The sequence below is a fragment of the Heptranchias perlo genome, chromosome 35, assembly GCF_035084215.1.
Source record: "Heptranchias perlo isolate sHepPer1 chromosome 35, sHepPer1.hap1, whole genome shotgun sequence".
In the NCBI taxonomy this organism is placed as follows: Eukaryota; Metazoa; Chordata; class Chondrichthyes; order Hexanchiformes; family Hexanchidae; genus Heptranchias; species Heptranchias perlo.
In genome coordinates, this window is record NC_090359.1 from 19,722,567 (window position 1) to 19,744,553 (window position 21,987).

The 21,987-nt window shown below is 46.3% G+C and overlaps 1 protein-coding gene across 4 annotated transcripts in view; it reads right to left on the reverse strand.

Annotated features, from left to right (window-relative positions):
- The window catches only part of LOC137302385 (arf-GAP domain and FG repeat-containing protein 1-like), a 104,692-nt gene that overhangs the window by 37,490 nt on the left and 45,215 nt on the right, over positions 1-21,987 (reverse strand). For all 4 annotated transcript variants that reach the window (XR_010958454.1, XM_067972014.1, XM_067972013.1 and 1 more), the window contains exons 3-5: positions 8,123-8,238; positions 7,125-7,275; positions 645-798 (exon numbers count right to left, since the gene is read on the reverse strand). Coding sequence is in view for 3 of the 4 variants with exons in the window: in XM_067972014.1 (XP_067828115.1) it covers positions 645-798; positions 7,125-7,275; positions 8,123-8,238 (421 nt within the window). In the remaining variant the exon portion in view is untranslated. The remainder of the gene's footprint in view (positions 1-644; positions 799-7,124; positions 7,276-8,122; positions 8,239-21,987) is intronic.

Genomic DNA, 21,987 nt, shown 5'->3' on the forward strand with positions numbered 1-21,987 from the left:
AAGAGATGCAGAGTGCCTATGGAACTGTACCCAAGCAAGAGTCAGCACCTTTAGAAGAGAAAACTGGTGGTGGTGAGGGGGTGGGGAAATTGTTTTTCTTCTTTCAGTTTAATATACTTACAAGGATGCCAATGCCTTTGAGAAGGTACGGAGGAGATCTATTAGAATGGTACCTGGGATGAGGGACTTCAGTTATGTGGAGAGACTGGAGAAGCTGGGGCTGTTCTCTTTACAGTAGCAAAGGTTAAGGGGAGATTTGATAGAGGTGTTCAAAATCATAAGGGGTTTTGATAGAGTAAGTAAGGAGAAACTATTTCCAGTTGCAGGAGGGTCAGTAACCGGAGGACACAGACTTCAGGTAATTGGCAAAAGAGCCAGAGGGAAATGAGAAGAATATTTTTTAACGCAGCGAGTTGTTATGACCTGGAATACAATGCCTGAAAGGGTGATGGAAGCAGATTCAATAGTAACTTTCAAAAAGGAATTGGATAAATACTTGAAGGGGAGAAAATTTGCAGGGCTATGGGGTAAGGGCAAGGAGAATGGGACTAATTGGATAGCTCTCCCAAAGAGCCAGCACTGGCTCGATGGGCTGAATGGCCTCCTTCTGTACTGTACGATGCTATGATTCTGTAAAATCTTACCTCCAAAGCCAGGGAAGGCCCCATAGGCCTGCGCAGCAACATGCTGGGGTGCGGGGGCAGCGAAAGGGTCGCCTCCAATGTCCGCCAGAAGATCCAGCTGAGACTTCTTTGTTTGTTGCTGATGCTGTTGCTGCATCTGTGCCTGACTGGCAACCTGGAGGGGACAAAACAGGAAGTAAAACTCAGTGCCGAGTGGTCTAGAAATAGGAGCTCCACCCCCCGGTGTCCTGGGTCAACATGTAACCCTCCCTCAACCAACATCACTATAAAAAAACACAGATTGTCTGGTCATTTATCTCATTGCTGTTTGTGGGCCCTTGCTGTGCGCAAATTGGCTGCCGCGTTTCCTATATTACAACAGCGACAATACTTCAAAAATACTTCATGGGTTGTAAAGCGCTTTGGGACGTCCTGAGGTGGTGAAAGGCGCTGTGGAAATGCTAGTTCTTTCTTTCTATAGGAACAACAACTTGCATTTAAATAGCATGGTAAGGACTGTGTCAAACTGTTAACATGTCCAGGTACAGAAACTTGGACATTCCAATCGAATGTACTAATAAACAATGGCCCTCTTGCCCCGAGACAGGAGTTCAAATCAGTCTGCTGGCTGTTATGGTCCTAAGGGAAATGGGTTTTGCAGTCTCAATCCAGTTCTTAGTGCACATGTGCTCACAGGGTATAACCCGCAAGCTCATTGAAAGGAAGAACTTGCACTTATACAGCGCCTTTCACCTCCCAAAGCGCTTTACAGTCAATGAAGTGTAGTCACTGTTGTAATGTAGGAAACATGGCAGCCAATTTGCGCACAGCAAGATTCCACAAACAGCAACGAGGTAAATGAAAAGATAATCTGCTTTTTCAGTGATTTTTGTTGAGGGATTAATATTGGCCAGGACACCAGGGAGAACTCCCCTGTTCTTCCTCGAATTGTGCCATGGGATCTTTTACGTCTGCCTGAGAGGGGCAGACGGGGCCTCGGTTTAACATCTCATCCAAAAGACAGCACCTCCGGCAGTGCTGCGCTCCCTCAGTACTGCACTGGGAGTGTCAGCCTAGATTTTGTGACGTCGCTGGAGAGGCCACGGAGTGACCAGTGCGGAATAGGAAAGATATCACGCTGGTGCAGTGGGGGGAGGGCACTCTTCTGAGGTCAGAGCGGAGGCATGTTGCTGGGGCGCAGCAGAGGGAGCTAGAATCTGCATCTGACCTTTGCTGTACCAGGCCTGGGATTGCTCGCTGCGGATACTGGCTGGTTGTAATTGCAATGTTCTCTATTGCGCGGCATCAACATCCACCACCTTGATAAATTCGCAAAAGAACTCAAAATAGCTTTTAAGATAAGATGATGTGTTCAAATGGTCTCCTTTCCCTGCATCAGGCCCGTTGTTCGGTCAGTATTTGTGCTCTGAGCTTCTACAAAAATCTCCATAAATAGTTCTCATTTCAACAGAAAATGCTGGAAATACACAGCAGAGCCATCAGCATTTGAATACAGAAAGGCACATTAACATTTCAAAGGGCCTATATTGGGAGATGAGGAGAAACTTTTTTTGCAGCGAGTTGTTATGATCTGGAATGCACTGCCTAATAGGGGTGGTGGAAGCAAATTCAATAGTAACTTTTAAAAAGGGAATTGGATATTTACTTGAAAATTATACATTTGTAGGGCTACGGGGAAAGCGGAGAGGGAGCAGGACTAATTGGATAGCTCTTTCAAAGAGCCGGCACAGGCACGATGGGCCAAATGGCCTCCTTCTGTGCTATGTGATTCTATGATTTTCTCAAATCTGCATTTTCTCCCCACAGGTGTTAATGGAGCTGCTGCATGACGTCAGCATTTTCTGTTCGAGGGTCAACTTGGCTCCGTTGATTGCACTCTCGCCTCAAGTAAGAAGGTCGTGGGGTCAAGCCCCACTCCAGGACTCGAGCACATAATCCAGGCCGATACTTTAGTGTAGCAAAGAGGGAGCGCTGCACTGTCTGAGTTTCAGATAAGACTTCAAACCGAGGTCCTGTCTGCTTGTTCAGGAGGATGTAAAAAATATCCCACAGAAGAGCAGAGGAGTTTTCCCGGTGTCCTGGAAAACATTCATCTCTTGAACAACATGGACAGGGTTAGAACAGCACAGACCAGGGATGGAACAGTAAGTCGTGTTGATGGGAGCAGGAAGTTACAAAGGGACATAGATAGAATAAGTGAGTACACACAAATCTGGAAGATGGAGTTCAATGTGGGCATGTGTGAGGTCACCCACTATGGATCCAAGAAAGACAAATTGGAATATTTTTCTTAATGGCAAAAGATTAGAAACTGTGGAGGAGCAAAGGGATTCTGGTATCCATGTACAAAAATCACTAAAAGCTAGTGCCCAGGTACAAAAAATAATCAAAAAGGCTAATGGAATGTTGGCCTTTATCTCAAGAGGTTTGGAATAGAAAGGGGTGGAAGTGATGCTTCAGTTGTAAGGAGCCTTGGTCAGACCCCATTTAGAGTACTGCGTTCCGTTCTGGGCACCACACCTCTGGAAGGATATATTGGCCTTGAGGGGGTGCAGCGCAGATTCACCAGAAATTAAAGGGTTAAATTATGAGGACAGATTGCATAAACTAGGCTTGTATTCCCTCGAGTTTAGAAGGTTGAGGGGTGATCTCATCAAGGTGTTTAAAATAACAAAGGGATTTGATAATGTAGATACAGAGAGACTATTACCTCTGGTGGGGGAATCCAGAACAAGGGGGCATAATCTAAATATTAGAGTTAGGCCGTTCAGGATTTAAATCAGGAAGCACATTTTCACACAAAGGGGAATGGAAATCTGCAATTCTCTCCCCCAAAACGCTGTCGATGCTGGGGATCATGAGACTGAGATTTACAGATTTTTGTTAGGCAAGAGCATCAAGGGTTATGGAACCAAGGCAGGTAAATGGAGTTAAGATACAGATCAGCCATGATCTAATTGAATGGCGAAATGGGCTCAGGGGCCTGAATGGCCTACTCCTTATGAATCTGATACTTTCTGGACCCTGCGGCTTATTAACACACTGGTGCAGTTATTTCAATAGATCCTTCCCCTTTAGGCACACAATGCTCCGAAGTCTCAGCGAGGGTCTTCCACAGGGTAGAATTAGGCAATTAAATTTTCAAGTGCATTAGGTTCGTTGGTATGTTGGTAACCTCCAGCTACTATGAGCTTTTTCCCTCAATTGCTATAAGATCTGGTGCCACAGTGGTTTGGTAAAGAAAAAGAATTTGCATTTATCCAGTGCCCTTCACGACCTCAGGACATCCCAAAGTGCTTTACAGTCACTACTGTAATGTAATAAATGTGGCAGCCAATTTGGGCACAGCAAGGTCCCACAACAGCAATGAGGAAATGACCACATAATCTGATTCAGTGTTGCTGGCTGAGGGATAAATATTGGCCAGGACACCCCTACTCTTCTTCAAATCGTGTCATGGGATCTTTTACATCCACCTGAGAGGGAAGTCGGGGCCTCGGTTTAACATCTCATCCGAAAAACGGCATCTCCAACAGTGCAGCACTCCCTCAGTGGATTTTGTGCTCAAGTGTCCTTTTTTTTATTCGTTCACGGGATGTGGGCGTCGCTGGCAAGGCCGGCATTTATTGCCCATCCCTAATTGCCCTCGAGAAGGTGGTGGTGAGCCGCCTTCTTGAACCGCTGCAGTCCGTGTGGTGACGGTTCTCCCACAGTGCTGTTAGGAAGGGAGTTCCTGGATTTTGACCCAGCGACGATGAAGGAACAGCGATATATTTCCAAGTCGGGATGGTGTGTGACTTGGAGGGGAACGTGCAGGTGGTGTTGTTCCCATGTGCCTGCTGCCCTTGTCCTTCTAGGTGGTAGAGGTCGTGGGTTTGGGAGGTGCTGTCGAAGAAGCCTTGGCGAGTTGCTGCAGTGCATCCTGTGGATGGTGCACACTGCAGACACAGTGCGCCGGTGGTGAAGGGAGTGAATGTTTAGGGTGGTGGATGGGGTGCCAATCAAGCGGGCTGCTTTATCTTGGATGGTGTCGAGCTTCTTGAGTGTTGTTGGAGCTGCACTCATCCAGGCAAGTGGAGAGTATTCCATCACACTCCTGACTTGTGCCTTGTAGATGGTGGAAAGGCTTTGGGGAGTCAGGAGGTGAGTCACTCGCCGCAGAATACCCAGCCTCTGACCTGCTCTCGTAGCCACAGTATTTATATAGCTGGTCCAGTTAAGTTTCTGGTCAATGGTGACCCCCAGGATGTTGATGGTGGGGGATTCGGCGATGGTAATGCCGTTGAATGTCAAGGGGAGGTGGTTAGACTCTCTCTTGTTGGAGATGGTCATTGCCTGGCACTTATCTGGCGCGAATGTTACTTGCCACTTATCAGCCCAAGCCTGGATGTTGTCCAGGTCTTGCTGCATGCAGGCTCGGACTGCTTCATTATCTGAGGGGTTGCGAATGGAACTGAACACTGTGCAGTCATCAGCGAACATCCCCATTTCTGACCTTATGATGGAGGGAAGGTCATTGATGAAGCAGCTGAAAATGGTTGGGCCTAGGACACTGCCCTGAGGAACTCCTGCAGCAATGCCCTGGGGCTGAGATGATTGGCCTCCAACAACCACTACCATCTTCCTTTGTGCTAGGTATGACTCCAGCCACTGGAGAGTTTTCCCCCTGATTCCCATTGACTTCAATTTTACTAGGGCTCCTTGGTGCCACACTCGGTCAAATGCTGCCTTGATGTCAAGGGCAGTCACTCTCACCTCACCTCTGGAATTCAGCTCTTTTGTCCATGTTTTCTGACTGTATATCACTGTACCGCCACCTCTGGTGGGTCTGTCCTGCCGGTGGGACAGGACATACCCAGGGATGGTGATGGAAGAGTCTGGGACGTTGGCTGAAAGATATGATTCTGTGAGTATGGCTATGTCAGGCTGTTGCTTGACTAGTCTGTGGGACAGCTCTCCCAATTTTGGCACAAGTCCCCAGATGTTAGTAAGGAGGACCTTGCAGGGTCGACTGGGCTTGGTGTTTTGCCGTTGTCGTGTCCGGTGCCTAGTGGTCCGATGCCGGGTGGTCCGTCCGGTTTTATTCTTATTATGACTTTTCGTAGCGAGATTTTACAACTGAGTGGCTTGCTCGGCCATTTCAGAGGGCAATTAAGAATCAACCACATTGCTGTGGGTCTGGAGTCACATATAGGCCAGACCGGGTAAGGGCGGCAGGCTTCCTTCCCTAAAGGACATTAGTGAACCAGATGGGTTTTTACGACAATCCGGTAGTTTCATGGCCATCATTACTGATACTAGTATTTTAATTCCAGATTTTTATTTAATTAATTGAATTTTAATTAATTAATTGAATTTAAATTCGCCAGCTGCCGTGGCGGGATTTGAACTCATGACTCTGGATTTTAGTCCAGGCCTCTGGATTACTAGCCCAGTAACATAACCACTATGCTACCGTACCGAATGGGACTTCTGACTCAGAGTGCTACCCGCTGAACCATAGCTGTGTACACAAATAAGCTGATGCAAAGAGTGGAAGGCTGCTTGCTCCTGTCCATAGTATCTCATTTCCTGAAGGGAGGGGAAGCGGGGGGCAGAGCGAAAAATTATTTGGGCAAGGTCAAATCCTATCGTCATTCTGCATATCCATGGCCAGGAAGCACGTCGTCTGCCTGCCTGCCTTCTTGGTCGAGGGAAGCCGATCACGGGACTGTGTAGTGTGGTAATGAATCATATGGGGCAGGAAATCTCTGGTCCATGCTGAGTTAGCTGACTTGGCACTAGGGGCAGTAGGTAGAGATGCTACAATTGGCCTCAGTGCCCTTTGTCCATGGGAGGGGAAAACAAATCAACCAGGACTGCGACCAGCGATCCCTGCTGGAAAGCACACTTGGATAGGAAGGGCTGAACTGCGAAGCCCTTCACGGTCAAACAGCCTGCCAACCCTAAGCTTGCACATGAAGAATAGCCACTTGGATGAGGTACTGGAGGACCGCCAGAGCCCGTGGAACCGCATTCAAGCAAGATCAGTGCAATTCGGGAAAATAGGGGAGGAGCTTTTAAAATTCTCATCCTTGTTTTCAAATCCCTCCATGGCCTCGCCCCTCCCTTTCTTTGCATCCTCCTCGAGCCCTACAATCCTCCGAGATCTCTACGCTCCCCCAATTCTGGCCTCTTGTGCATCCCCCGATTTCTTTCACCCCACCACTGGCGGCCGTGCCTTCAGCTGCCTAGGCCCTAAACTCTGGAATTCCCTTCCTAAACCTCTATACCTCTCCCTTTAAGACGCTCCTTAAAACCTACCTCTTTAACCAAGCTTTTGGGCACCTGTCCTGATATCTCATGTGGTTTGGTGTCAAATTTAGTCTGGTAATCGCACCTGTGAAGCGCCTTGGGGACGTTTTACTATGTTAAAGGCGCTATATAAATGCACGTTGTTGTTCTTCAATTTGGAACCATCCAACATTCCGCTGCCGGTACCTGGCTGGTGGTTCTTGTGACGTTCAGGGCTGGAGCCGATTCTCCTATGAGGGTCTTCAGTGGTTTGACGTCGGGCGTGCTGCTCCTACTGCTAAGTGAGGTCGTAGCAGACGTGGCTGCAGATACCTTTACACGATCTGGAGGTACGTACCTGTAATTAAAGGCCAAACAAATTACGTTTAACGAGAATGACGGGTGCAATCTGCCGTCGAAACAGCAACAAACTGACCACTTACCGTACAATACCTTACCCCTCTTCGGCTTCAGCTCAGAGCGCTCATTTAGCAATTCAAGATTCTCACGTTGCTTTTTAATATTATTAATTGATACAAATAACAAGTCACGCGGATGGTGCATATTTCCTGTAAATGTCACTAACATCCCGTCACACTGCAGGCATCACACTTCATTGCATCCTCTGCCTCACCATGTGCAATGCCACAGGAAATCCTTCTGATTTTCACCCTAACTTCCCCCTATGATGGAGTGAACGTTTAACTGAAACATATTAACCAGGAAGGTTCCAGGTTCAATTCCCAGCCTATGCTGACTGAGGTGACCTCAGCTGGGGCAGCATTTGGGCTGGGAGCAGGGGGGAAATCAGCCAGAGTTTCTGCTCCGAATCCCCAGTCTCTATCCAGTAACTGCTGCCGGAAAGTGTGTGCATGATTGGTAATTGGGAGAGGACAGGATCGGTCTTACTTGTGATCCCCCACTCCACCGTGGTCAAATAGCTGCCCACAGTCACACAAACAATGGTCACTTGGGCAAAGTACCAGAGGGCTTCCGGGAGCACCTTCGGGAGAGATGGGGAAATCTTGGGGAAAAATAGCTGAGATCAATTTCCAGGTGTTCCTTTCAACACTACTCCTCATCCAACCTGCATCTCAATTACACAGCAATATTCACTGTAAGTAGAGCGGGCCAAGGGAGCATTATCAACCAAAGTCACTGGTATGGCCCTTAGTGCAACGACAATATATCACACAATTACCTACCATCTTTTCTTCTCATATTTATCCTGTAGGAATTCCTTGATTTTTTGTGGATCCCTGTAATCTGGGATAACTGATGATCTGGAGTCAAACAGGCCCAGCCAAATCTGCCTACACACCTGCGCAGGAATCAAACACAAAAATTAAGTTCCCTTCCATATACACACACACATATAATATATCGTCTCATAAAATCATCAGCTAGGGTTCTGTTCCTGATTGCTCGAGTCACTCGAGATGAAAAGTGCGTATGGTGTGTGTGGACTTCAGGCGAAGACAGGGTTGGGTTCTGCTGCGATGCCTCCCTGAGCCAAATACCCCACTGACACTCGTGCAGAAAGAATGGCCACTTAAGGAGAAGTAAGAAAGGGTGACTGGTGCCCAGGAAACCGTACCCCAGATTACTGGGGGAGTGGGACAGGAAAAAAAGACAGACTTGCATTTATATAGTGCCTTTCATGACCTCAGGACACCACAAAGCGCTTTACTGCCAATGGAAGTACTTTTGAAGTGCAGTCACTGTTGTAATGTAAGGAAATGCGGCAGCCAATTTGCACACAGCAAGATCCTACAAACAACAATGTGATAAACGACCAAATAATCTGTTTTAGTAATGTTGGTTGTGGCACAAATGTTGGCTGGGATTCCAGAGAAGAATCTATAACATCGCACGGCCAAAGCGATAGGTTTATGGAAGGATTCTAAGGGGGGGAAACAGGCAGAAAGATGAAGTTGTTTTGGACGATAGTTCCAAACAGCAGTTGTGACAGAGATCAGACTCGGAGGGAGCGAGAAATGAACGGCAATTCAGGATTGGAAGATCGGAAGGTGCAGGCTGGAGAAGATTGATTAGGTGAAGTGCGAGACCACCGAACTCGAGGGACAGATAGCCAGTGAAGCTTGACGAGAAGTGAGGCAACGGGGGCGCAGGGTGCGGACGCTCACTCCACCTCTGCGGCGCAATGCACTGGGAGTAGGACAAGCTGCACCAACACACCACCCAGAATGGAGGCATTTCTATTACAAATCAACAGATGATAGTGTCATTTCAGTTTCCGCTCCTCAGGCATACAGAAGTTTTGAGGTCCTGAGAAAGAACCAGTTGAGAGTGGGAAGTGGAGCAAGTGAGTTTTGATTTCAATACGATTGCTATGACTCAGGGTAACGTTCTGCGGAGGATGTCAGCAAAAATACTCATTCATATCGTTCGTAAACCTACAACTTTGCACTGCGAGTATTCATTACACCCTTAAGATTGAATACTCAACGAACTCGAGCAATAATGGAGAGTTTTAACTGGAATTAGTGCTGGTCCGGTGAGTTTTATATGAGTGGGTGTGTGGCTGGGATGTCCCTGCAGTATTAGATGAATAACCCCTCGGTGTTGGTTATGTGCGTTTCAGTTCCTCCCACGCAGCCAAGCATGAAGGTAAAAGGCCCTTAAGTCCTGCTACTTACAAGCAGTAATTGCAGTTAAGTGAGCACCGTGGTTAAACGTTACAGCCAGTCCAGGCCTCCTTGAATGCTCCTATATCCATAGATTAGCCTCCATCTCCATCATACATACGCATATATGAATTAAGAGCAGGAGTAGGCCATTTGGCCCCTCGAGCCTGCTCTGCCATTTGATAAGATCATGGTTGATCTGATTGTGACCTCAACCCTACTTTCCCGTCTACCTACTATAATCTTTGACTCTCTTGTTAATCAGGAATCTATCTAACTCAGCCTTAAAAATATTCAATGGCCCTGCCTCGACTGCTCTCTGGAGGAGGGAGTTCTACAGATTCACGACTCTCTAAGAGAAAAAATTTCTCCTCATCTCCGTCTTAAATGGGGGACCACTTATTTTTAAACTGTGGCCCCTAGTTCTAGTCTCCCACAAGGGGAAACATCCTCTCAGCATCTACCCCTTCAAATCCCCTCAGGATCTTAAATGTTTCAGTAAGATGACCTCTCATTCTTCTAAACTCCAATGTATACAGGCCCACCTTGTCCAATCTTTCCTCATAAGATAACCCCCTCATCCCAGGAATCAGTCGAGTGAACCTTCTCTGAACCGTCTCTAAAGCAATTATGTCCTTTCTTAAATAAGGAGACCAAAACTGCACACACTATTCTAGATGTGGTCTCACCAATGCCCTGTACAACTGTAGTAAAACATCTCAACTTTTATATTCCATTCCCCTTGCAATAAATGACAACATTCCATTTGCCTTCCTAGTCACTTGCTGTACCTGCATACTAACTCTTTGTGATTCATGTACTAGGACACCCAGATCCCTCTGTACCTCAGAGTTCTGCAATCTCTCTCCATTTACATAATATACTGCTTTTCTATTCCTCCTGCCAAAGTGGACAAGTTCACATTTTCCCGCATTATACTCCATCTGCCAAATTTTTGCCCACTCACTTAATCTATCCATATCCCTTTGCAGACTCCTTATGTCCTCTTCACAACTTACTTTCCTACCTACCTTAGTGCCATCAGCAAATTTAGCAACCACACATTCGGTCCCTTCATCCAAGTCATTGATATAGATCGTAAATAGTTGAGGCCCCAGCACTGATCCCTGTGGCATTCCACTCGTTACATCTTGCCAACTTGAAAATGACCCATTTATGCCTATTCTCTGTTTCCTGTTAGCTAACCAATTCTTTATCCATGCTAATATGTTACCCCCTACACCATGAGCTCTTATTTTGTGTGGTAGTCTTTGATGTGGCACCTTGTCAAATGCCTTCTGGAAATCCAAGTACACCACATCCACAGGATCCCCTTTATCCACGTTGCTTGTTACTTCCTCAAAGAACTCTAATAAATTAGTCAAACACGATTTCCCTTTCACAAAGCCACGATGACTCTGTCTGATTGGGTTGAGATTGTCTAAGTGCCCTGTTATAACCTCCTTAATAATAGATTCTAGCATTTTCCCTATGACATATTAAGCTAATTGGCCTGTAGTTTCCTGCTTTCTGTCTCCCTTCTTTCTTGAATAGAGGAGTTACATTCTCTATTTTTCAATCTGATGGGACCCTTCCAGAATCTAGGGAATTTTAGAAAATCAATACCAATGCATCATACTATCTCTGCAGCCACTTCTTTTAAGACCCTAGGATGAAGTCTGTCAGGACCTGGGACTTGTCAGCTTTTAGTTCTAATAATTTGTTCAGAACCCTTTCCCTTGTAATTGTAAATGTTTTAAGTTCCTTCCTCCCTTTCACCTCTTGAGTCACAATTATTTCTGGCATGTTATTTGTATCCTCTACAGTGAAGACGGATGCAAAATATCTGTTAAATTCATCCGCCATTTCCTTATTCTCCATTATTAATTCCCCAGACTCACTCTCTAGAGGACCAACGCTCACTTTACTTACTCTTTTCCTTTTTAAATACCCGTAGAAACTCTTACTACCTGTTGTTATATTTCTAACTAGCTTTCTCCTGTACTCTAATTTCTCCCTTCTTATTATTCTTTTAGTCATTCTTTGCTTTTTTTTATATTCTATCCAATCTTCTGACCTGCCACTAATCGTCGCGGAATTGTATGCTTTTTCTTTCAATTTGATACTATCTTTAACTTCCTTAGTTAGCCACGGATGGTATGTTCTTCCGCTACAGTCTTCCTTTCTCACTGAAATGTATCTTTGCTGAGTGTTGTGAACTATCTCATTAAATGTCTGCCACTGCATCTCTACTGACCTATCCCTTAACCTAATTTCCCAGTTCACTTTAGCCAGCTCTGTCTTCATGCCCTCATAATTGCCCTTATTTAAGTTTAAAACACTAGTCTTGGACCTACTCTTTTCTCCCTCAAACTGAATGCGAAATTCAATTATATTCTGATCACTGCTACCTAGAGGCTCCTTTACAATGAGGTCATTAATTAATCCCGTCTCATTACACATTACCAGATCTAGAATAGCCTGCTCTCTGGTTGGGTCTAGAATGTGCTGCTCTAAGAAACTGTCCCGAAAACAATCTATGAACTCATCTTCCAGCCTACCTTTGCCAATCAGATTCTTCCAATCTATATGTAGATTAAAATCACCCATGATTATCGCTGTTCCTTTCTCACAAGCCCCTATTATTTCTTCCTGTATACCCTGTCCTACAGTGTGGTCACTGTTAGAGGGGCCTATAAACTACTCCCACAAGTGACTTCTTGCCTTTACTATTTCTTATCTCTACCCAAACTGATTCTACATCTTGGTCTTTAGAACTAAGGTCATTTCTCTCTATTATACTAATGATGTGGAGATGCCGGTGATGGACTGGGGTTGACAATTGTAAACAATTTTACAACACCAAGTTATAGTCCAGCAATTTTATTTTAAATTCACAAGCTTTCGGAGGCTTCCTCCTTCCTCAGGTGAACGTTGTGGAAATGAAATCCTCGAAATGAAATCGCATTTATAAATCACAGAACAATGCTTGGTGATTACAGACAGTTTTTTCAACTGCCCGTTGCCAAGGCAATCAGTGTGCAGACAGACAGGTGTTACCTACAAAGGTCTCCAAATATACAAATCACCAAAAAAAAAGAGATAGAGAGGTAGAAACATAGAAAAGACAGCAACTGACCCGTTATATTAAAAACAGTTTTTAATATAACGGGTCAGTTGCTGTCTTTTCTATGTTTCTACCTCTCTATCTCTGTGTTTTTTTTTGGTTATTGTAAACAATTTTACAACACCAAGTTATAGTCCAACAAATTTATTTTAAATTCCACAAGCTTTCGGAGGCTTCCTCCTTCCTCAGGTGAATGGTGTGGAAATGGAATTTTCGAATCCTTCGCATTTGAAAATCACAGAACAATGCCTGGTGATTTCTGCCCGTTGCCAAGGCAATCACAGTGAGCAGACAGAAAGGTGTCACCTAAAAGGCCACCGAATATACAAACCCCCCAAAAAAGAGAGAGAGAGAAGGAAGACAGTCAATGACCCGTTATATTAAAAACAGATAACATTTGTTCGCTGGTGGGGTTACGTGTAGTGTGACATGAACCCAAGATCCCGGTTGAGGCCGTCCTCATGGGTGCGGAACTTGGCTATCAATTTCTGCTCGACGATTTTGCGTTGTCGTGTGTCTCGAAGGCCGCCTTGGAGTATGCTTACCCGAAGGTCGGTGGCTGAATGTCCATGACTGCTGAAGTGTTCCCCGACAGGGAGAGAACCCTCCTGTTTGGCGATTGTTGCGCGGTGTCCGTTCATCCGTTGTTGCAGCGTCTGCATGGTCTCGCCAATGTACCATGCTCTGGGGCATCCTTTCCTGCAACGTATGAGGTAGACAACGTTGGCCGAGTCACAGGAGTATGAACCGTGCACCTGGTGGGTGGTGTCCTCTCGTGTGATGGTGGTATCTGTGTCGATGATCTGGCATGTCTTGCAGAGGTTACCGTGGCAGGGTCGTGTGGTGTCGTGGACGCTGTTCTCCTGAAAGCTGGGTAATTTGCTGCGAACGATGGTTTGTTTGAGGTTGGGTGGCTGTTTGAAGGCGAGTAGTGGAGGTGTGGGGATGGCCATAGCGAGGTGTTCGTCATCATTGATGACATGTTGAAGGCTGCGGAGAACATGGCGTAGGTTCTCCGCTCCGGGGAAAGTACTGGACGACGAAGGGTACTCTGTTGGTTGCATCCCGTGTTAGTCTTCTGAGGAAGTCTACGCGATTTTTCGCTGTGGCCCGTCGGAACTGTCGATCGATGAGTCGAGCATCACATCCCATTCTTACTCGGGCGTCTTTCAGCGTCTGTAGGTGTCCATCGCGTTCCTCCTCGTCTGAGCAGACCCTGTGTATAGGGGATGGTGATTTTGGTGATTTGATGATTTTGGTGATTTGTATATTCAGAGACCTTGTAGGTAACACCTGTCTGTCTGCACACTGATTGCCTTGGCAACGGGCAGTTGAAAAAACTGTCTGTAATCACCAAGCATTGTTCTGTGATTTATAAATGCGATTTCATTTCGAGGATTTCATTTCCACAACGTTCACCTGAGGAAGGAGGAAGCCTCCGAAAGCTTGTGAATTTAAAATAAAATTGCTGGACTATAACTTGGTGTTGTAAAATTGTTTACAATTATTATACTAATGCCATCCTTAATTAACACCTCCACCTTTTCCTAGCTTCCTGTCCTTCCAAAATGTCAAGTCCCCTTGAATATTTAGGTTCCATCCTTTGTCATCTTGCAGCCATATCTCTGCAATGGCTATCAGATTGTATATATTTATTTCTATTTGAGCTGTCAATTCATCCATTTTGTTACAAATGCTACGTGAATTCTGATACAAAGCCATTAGTGCTGTCTTTTTACTATTTTTGCAACCTCTAGCCTTATCTGCTGGCGCACTCCTAAGTTTGCACACTCTGTCCCTTCCTGCCACTCTTTGATTATCATTTCCTTCATTGCTACCTTGCTCTCTTGCCTTGTCTTCTTTCTTTAATTTATCACATCTTCCCTTACTTGATCCCTCGCCCCCACTATTTAGTTTAAAGCCCTCTCTACCGCCCTAGTTATATGATTCGCCAGAACACTGGCACCAGCACAGTTCAGATGAAGGCCGTCCCAACGGTACACCTCCCACTTTCCCCAGTACTGGTGCCAGTGCCCCATGAATCAAAACCCATTTCTCCCACACCAATCTTTGAGCCACGAATTTAACTCTCTAATCTTATTTACCCTATGCCAATTTGCTCATGGCTCAGAAAATAATCCAGAGATTATTACCTTTGAGGTTCTGCTTTTTAATTTAGCCCCTAACTGCTCATACTCCCTAAGCAGAACCTCTTCCCTCATCCTGCCTATATCGTTGGTACCTACGTAGGCCACGACAACTGGATCCTCCCCCTCCCGCTGCAAGTTCCTCTCCAGCCAGAGCGGATGTCCCGAACCCTGGCACAGGGCAGGCAACACAGCCTTCTGGACCCCCACTCTCGGTTGCAGAGAACTAACTATACTGTCCCCTACTAACACTACATTCCTACTAGCTCCCCCCACTTGAATGGTTTCCTGTACCATGGTGCCACAGTCAAGTTTGCTCATCCACCCTGCAGCCTCCGCTTTCGTCCATACAGACTGCAAGCATCTCAAACTTGTTGGACAATTGCATAGGCTGAGGCTCCTCCACTTCTACCTTCTCGATCCCCTTACCTGCCTTGTTCCCAGTCACACCCCCCTGTCCCTAACCAATTCAGACGACCCTATCCCTAAGGGGTGTGACCGCCTCCTGGAACTGATTGTCCGGGCATTTTTCCCCCTCCTTGATGTGTCGCAGTGTCTGTAGCTCGACCTCCAGTTCAATGACTCTGAGCTGAAGCTCCTCAAGCCGCAAACACGTACTGCAGATGTGTTTTCCCTGGATCACACTGGGTACCAGGAGCTCCCACATTCTGCAGTCACTATACATCACCTGCCCTGCCATCTTTATTTTGTGTAACTCGCCAAGTGAACTCTCGCTTTCTCCGCGCTATTTATATCCCTGCTCTGGTCTTGCTCTTTCCCGCCGCTTGCCAACTGAACTCTCACTTTCTCCGCGCTGTTTATTTCCCCTCGCACATTTGGTCGCTGGTCTCTACGAATGTGTTTAGCTGTGCATTAGGTACACCCAGAGTTCAAAAGTGTGGGGCTGCCTCCCCGCATGTTTACTTTGCTGGAACAGGATGCAGCGTCAGAATCGTGGACCAGCAGACGACGAGAGAACAGTATGTCAAAAGAACGGGAGTAGACCATTCAGCCCCTCGAGCCTGTTCCGCCATTCAATTAGATCATGGGTTGACCTGTATCTTAATTCCATCTACCTGCCTTGGTTCTGTAACCCTTAATATTCTTGCCCAGCAAAAATCTATCATTCTCAGTTTTGAAATTTTTAATTGACCCCCAGCCTCAACAGTTTTTTGGGAGTGTGAGTCCCAGATTTCTACTACCCTTTGTGTGAAGAAGTGCTTCAGATGGGGATCTGACCAAGGCTCTGCACAATTGAAGCATCACTTCCTCACGTATATATTCCAACCACCTTGAGATAAAGGTCAACATCCATCCATTCCTGTAATGTACATAGCCCTTAGGACAACCACTGGAACCTCTTCTGTAGTGATGGGGGGAATCGACTCAGCCCCAATCAGACCTCTATACCAGCCCACCAAGAACCCTTACTCGCTCATTCCACATAAAACAGCAGCCATTTTGGTGGTAAGTCGCATTCCCACCTCCCCACTGCCAATCCCATATCAGCACAATCTGGCAGCTGATCTCACAAGCTAAACCCATGCTCTGACCCTCCCTCTTTACTCATCTTGACATTCTCTTTTCTTTTTTAAAAAAAAGAACGCTACAGGCTGCACAGCGTCGGGATAGGCCGCACACCGTCAAGAGCAGCTGAGGCGGCAGAGCAGAGAGGGAGCGGCCCCTAAAAAGGCGGGAGCCGGCGTGCGAGCGCCAGGGAGAGAAAAAAAAAAGAGACGTCAACACAAGGGCAGGAGCTGATTGGTGAGTAGCCGGTGTGTGATTTTTTAAGTCATTAAGTTTATTGCTATTAAGTTTATTTAATAATATAATAAATAGAGGCATGGCAGGGCGGCTCAGACCTGTGGAATGCACATCTTGTGCCATGTGGGAACTCCAGGATGCTTTCCGTGTCCTGGACAACCATAGGTGCAGGAAGTGTCGTCAGCTGGAGGAGCTCGAGCTCCGGGTTTCGGAGCTTGAGCAGCAGCTGGTGTCACTACAGTGCGTCTGCGAGGCTGAGAGCTACATGGATGGCGTGTTTCAGGAGGTGGTCACCCTACAGTTTAAGAGAGTGCAGGCAAAGAGGGACTGGATGGCCGCCAGACAGACAAGGAGAACCAGGCAGGTAGTACAGGAGTCCCGAGGGCATCTCGCTCTCTAACCAGTAATACTGGTGAGGGAGAGGGATCCCCTAGGGAGTGCAGCCAGAGCCAAGACCATAGCACCATGGGAGGCTCAGCTGTACAGGAGGAAGGTCAAGAGAGAGATAGTGATAGGGGATTCTATAGTTAAGGGAGCAGACAGGCGTTTCTGCGCCCGCAGACATGATTCCAGGATGGTAGGTTGTCTCCCGGGTGCCAGAATCAAGGATATCACTGAGCGGCTGCAGAACATTCTGGAGGGGGAGGGTGAACAGCCAGAGGTTGTGGTCCATATCGGTACCAATGGCATAGGTAGAAAGAGGGATAAGGCCCTGCAGGCAGATTTTAAGGAGTTAGGAAACAGATTAAGAAGCCGGACCTCAAGGTAGTAGTCTCTGGATTACTCCCGGTGCCACGCGCTATCGAGTACAGAAATAGGAGGATAGAGCAGATGAATGTGTAGCTGGAGAGATGATGCAGGAGGAGGGCTTTAAATTCCTGGGGCATTGGGACCGGTTCTAGGGGAGGTGGGACCTGTATAAGCCGGACGGGTTGCACCTCAACAGGGCTGGGACCAATATCCTCGCGGGGAGGTTTGCTAGTGCTGTTGGGGTGGGTTTAAACTAGTTTGGCAGGGGGATGGGATCCTGAGCGTTGATTCAGAGGGGAGAGAGGCAGAGCTGAAAATGGAAGGCAGAATACGTGAGTTTGGAAGGCAGAGGAAACAAAGATTAGAAACTAGACAACAAAGGAGTTTGGCAGTGCTTAATGGTATATACCTCAATGCAAGAAGTATAGTGAATAAGGCAGACGAGTGAAGGGCAGATAGACACATGGAAGTTTGATATCTTAGCTATTACTGAAACATGGTTTAAAGAGGGCCAGGAATGGCAGCTCAACATTCCTGGTTACAGGGTTTTCAGACGAGATAGAGAGGGGGATAAAAAAGGAGGAGGGGGGGTGGAAATATTGGTTAAAGAAACAATTACGGCTGTAAGGAGGAATGATATGTTAGAAGGATCATCAAATGAGGCCATATGGGTTGGACTAAAGAACAAAAAAGGGGCAGTCACACTTCTGGGAGTGTTCTATAGACCCCCTCAAACAGTCAGGGAGAGATAGAAGAACAAATATGTAGGCAAATTTCTGAAAAGTGCAAAAAGAATAGGGTAGTAATACTAGGGGATTTCAACTACCCTAATATTAGCTGGGATACAATCATTGCAAAAGGTATAGAGGGTGCAGAATTCTTAAATTGCATTCAGGAGAACTTTTTTAGCCAGTACATAGCAAGCCCAACAAGAGGGTGGGCAGTTCTGGATTTAGTTTTCGGGAATTAAGCTGGACAGATGGAAGGAGTATCAGTGGGAGAGCATTTTGGCAGTAGCAATCATTATTCAGTCAGATTTAGCATAGTTATGGAAAAGGACAAAGGTTGAACAGGAGTAAAAGTTCTAAATTGGGGAAAGGCAAATTTTACTAAGCTGAGAAGTGATTTAGCAAAAGTGGACTGGAAACAGCTACTTGAAGGTAAATCAGTGTCAGAGCAGTGGGAGGCATTCAAGGGGGAGATTCAAGGGATTCAAAGTAAACATGTTCCCACAAAGAAAAAGGGTGGGAGCCCCCTGGATGACAAGGAGCATACAGGATAAGATAAGGCAAAAAAGGGAAGCTTATGTCAGACATCGAGAGCTCAATACTGCAGAAAGCCTAGAGGATTATAGAAAGTGCAGGGGTAAAATTTAAAAGAAGATTAGGAAAGCAACAAGAGGGCATGAAAAAATTAAGGAAAACCCCAAAATGTTCTATCAATACATAAAGAGCAAGAGGATAACTAAGGAAAGAGTAGGGCCTACTAGAGACCATAAAGGTAACCAAAGTGTGGAGGTGGAAGGTGCAGGTATGATTCTTAATGAATATGTGCATCTGTCTTCACAAAAGAGGGGGACGATGCAGAGATGGTAGTTGAGGAGGAGGAGGAATGTGAAGTACTGGATGGGATAAACATAGTGAGAGAGGAAGTATTAAAAGGGTTTAGCATCTTTTAAAGTAGATAAATCGCCAGGCCTGGATGAAATGTATCCCAGGCTGTTAAGAGAAGCAAGGGAGGAAATAGCAGAGGCTCTGACCATCATTTTCCAATCCTCCCTGGCTACGTGCGTGGTGCCAGAGGATTGGAGGACTGCTAAAGTTGTACCATTTTTTAAAAAGGGAGAAAAAGATAGACTGAGTAATTATAGGCCAGTCAGTCTAACCTCGGTGGTGGGCAAATTACTGGAATCAATTCTGAGGGACAGCATAAATCGTCATTTAGAAAGGCACGGGTTAATCGAGCACAGTCAGCATGGATTTGTTAATGGAAGGTCGTGTCTCACTAACTTGACTGAATTTTTTGAGCAGGTAACAAGGAGGGTCGATGAGGGTAACGCGTTTGATGTAGTGCACGTGGATTTTAGCAAGGCTTTTGACAAGGTCCCACATGGCAGACTGGTCACAAAAGTAAAAGCCCATGGGATTCAAGGGAAAGTAGCTAGTTGGGTCCAAAACTGGCTCAGTGGCAGGAAGCAAAGGGTAATGGTTGATGGGACTTTTGCGACTGGAAGGCTGTTTCCAGTGGGGTTCCCAAGGCTCAGTACTAGGTCCCTTGCTTTTTGTGGTATATATTAATGATTTAGACTTCAATGTGGGGGGCTTGATCAAGAAGTTTGCAGATGATACAAAAATTGGCCATGTAGTTGATGGTGAGGAGGAAAGCTGTAGACTGCAGGAAAATATCAATGGACTGGTCAGGTGGGCAGAAAAGTGGCAAATGGAATTCAATCCAGAGAAGTGTGAGTTAATGCATTTGGAGAGGGCAAACAAGGCAAGTGAGTACACAATAAATGGGAGGATACTGAGAGTTGTAGAGGAACAAAGGGACCTTGGAATGCATGTCCACAGATCCCTGAAGGTAGCAGGACAGGTAGATAAGGTGGTTAAAAAGGTATATGAGATACTTCCCTTTATTAGCTGAGACACAGAATATAAGAGCAGGGAGGTTGTGCTAGAACTGTATTAAAGATTGGTTAGGCCACAGCTTGAGTACTGCGTACAGTTCTGGTCACCACTTTACAGGAAAGATGTGATTGCACGAGAGAGGGTACAGAGGAGATTTACGAGGATGTTGCCAGGGCTGGAGAATTTTAGCTATGAGAAAAGATTGGATAGGCTGGGGTTGTTTTCTTTCGAACAAAGGAGGCTGAGGGGAGATTTAATTGAGGTATATAAAATTATGACGGGATTAGATAGAGTGGATAGGGAGGACCTATTTTCCTCAGCAGAGTGGTCAGTGACCGGGGTGCATGGATTTAAAGTAGTTGGTAGAAGGATTAGAGGGGAGCTGAGGAGAGATTTTTTTCACCCAGAGGGTGGTGGGGGTCTGGAACTCACTGCCTGAAAGCATAGTAGAGGCAGAAACCCTCAACTCATTTAAAAAGTACTTGGATGTGCACTTGAAATGCCAATAACCTACAGGGCTATGGACCATGTGCTGGAAAGTGGGATTAAGCTGGTAGCTGATTTTTGGCTGGCATGGACACGATGGGCCGAATGGCCTCCTTCTGTGCCGTAACTTTTTATGATTCTATGACAGACTGCACACTGTCGGGACAGGCCACACACCGTCAGGACAGAAATATGCGCTTGTTGACAGTGTGGTGCCTGAAGTGTGATGGACACTTCACAAAACGGATACAAAAAATTACTCCACAGCGCACCCATCATTTCCTAATTTTACGCCCTCCACTTCTGAAAGAAGCTGCCTCTCAATGGGGTACAATTCTGGGAATGCCAGTAACCCTCCAGTACCTCAGCCAAGTTCACCAGCCTAGCCTGATTCCATTCTCACCTAACATCCACACGAGAGGTTTTGATCAAGTAGAGAAGAAATTGTTTCCACTGACAGGAAGGTCGGTAACTAGAGGACACAGATTTAAGCTAATTGACAAAACTACCAGAGGGGTGATGAGGGGAAATTTGTTTACGCAACGAGTTGTTATGATCTGGAATGCACTGTCTGAAAGGGTGGTGGAAGTAGATTCAGTAGTAACTTTCAAAAGGGGATTTGGATAAATACTTGAAAAGAAAACATTTGCCGGGCTATGAGAAAGGATCAGGGGGGAGTGGGACTAATTGGATAGCTCTTTCAAAAGAGTCGGCACAGGCACAATGGGCTAAATGGCCTCTTTCTATACTGTAAGATTCTATGATACACATGTGCACTTGCCAGCGGAACTCATTAGTGAGCAGTCAGGAATGGGACCCCCATTCCCTTCCTCCCCACCGCCCCCACCCACCCACCCCACCTAGCCACGTGGCATTGAAGCCAATTGCCTCAGCTGTACCCTGGAATTGAAACTGGGATCTTGTGGTCTGTATAGCGTACTGATCCATTCAGATAAGGCGACACCCACAAGGCCATCGTGGAGCTTGATACTGTGCACTAACACTTTTTATCTTCTCAATGACCTTGTGCAGTTCAGTTGTCAAAACACCCGCCCCAGTGTCCTTCCTTAACCAGCCTCGTCACAGTCTGCTGTGTAAACACCAACACAGGGACTTGTTTCCAATACAAATACGATTTTCGAAGCTGAGAATCCCCTGCATAGAACCTGTGTAATGTCTTTTCAGTGAGGTTACTGCTCCTGCTTTAACTTTCTTGCGACCTTTTCTCCGCATCATGCACTAGCCACAGTGACACGGTGAGCGGCTCGCTCTCAGATCTCAGCCAATATGGATCCTGCTGCAACTGACAGTAAACACCCTGCTCCCCCCACCCCACTCTCCCGCCGTCTGCATTCCATAGTATAAAGACCCTGCTCTCCCACACCATTCCATAGTATAAAGACCCTGCTCCCCCACACCTTTCCATAGTATAAAGACCCTGCTCCCCCACACCATTCCATAGTATAAAGACCCTGCTCTCCCACACCATTCCATAGTATAAAGACCCTGCTCCCCTACACC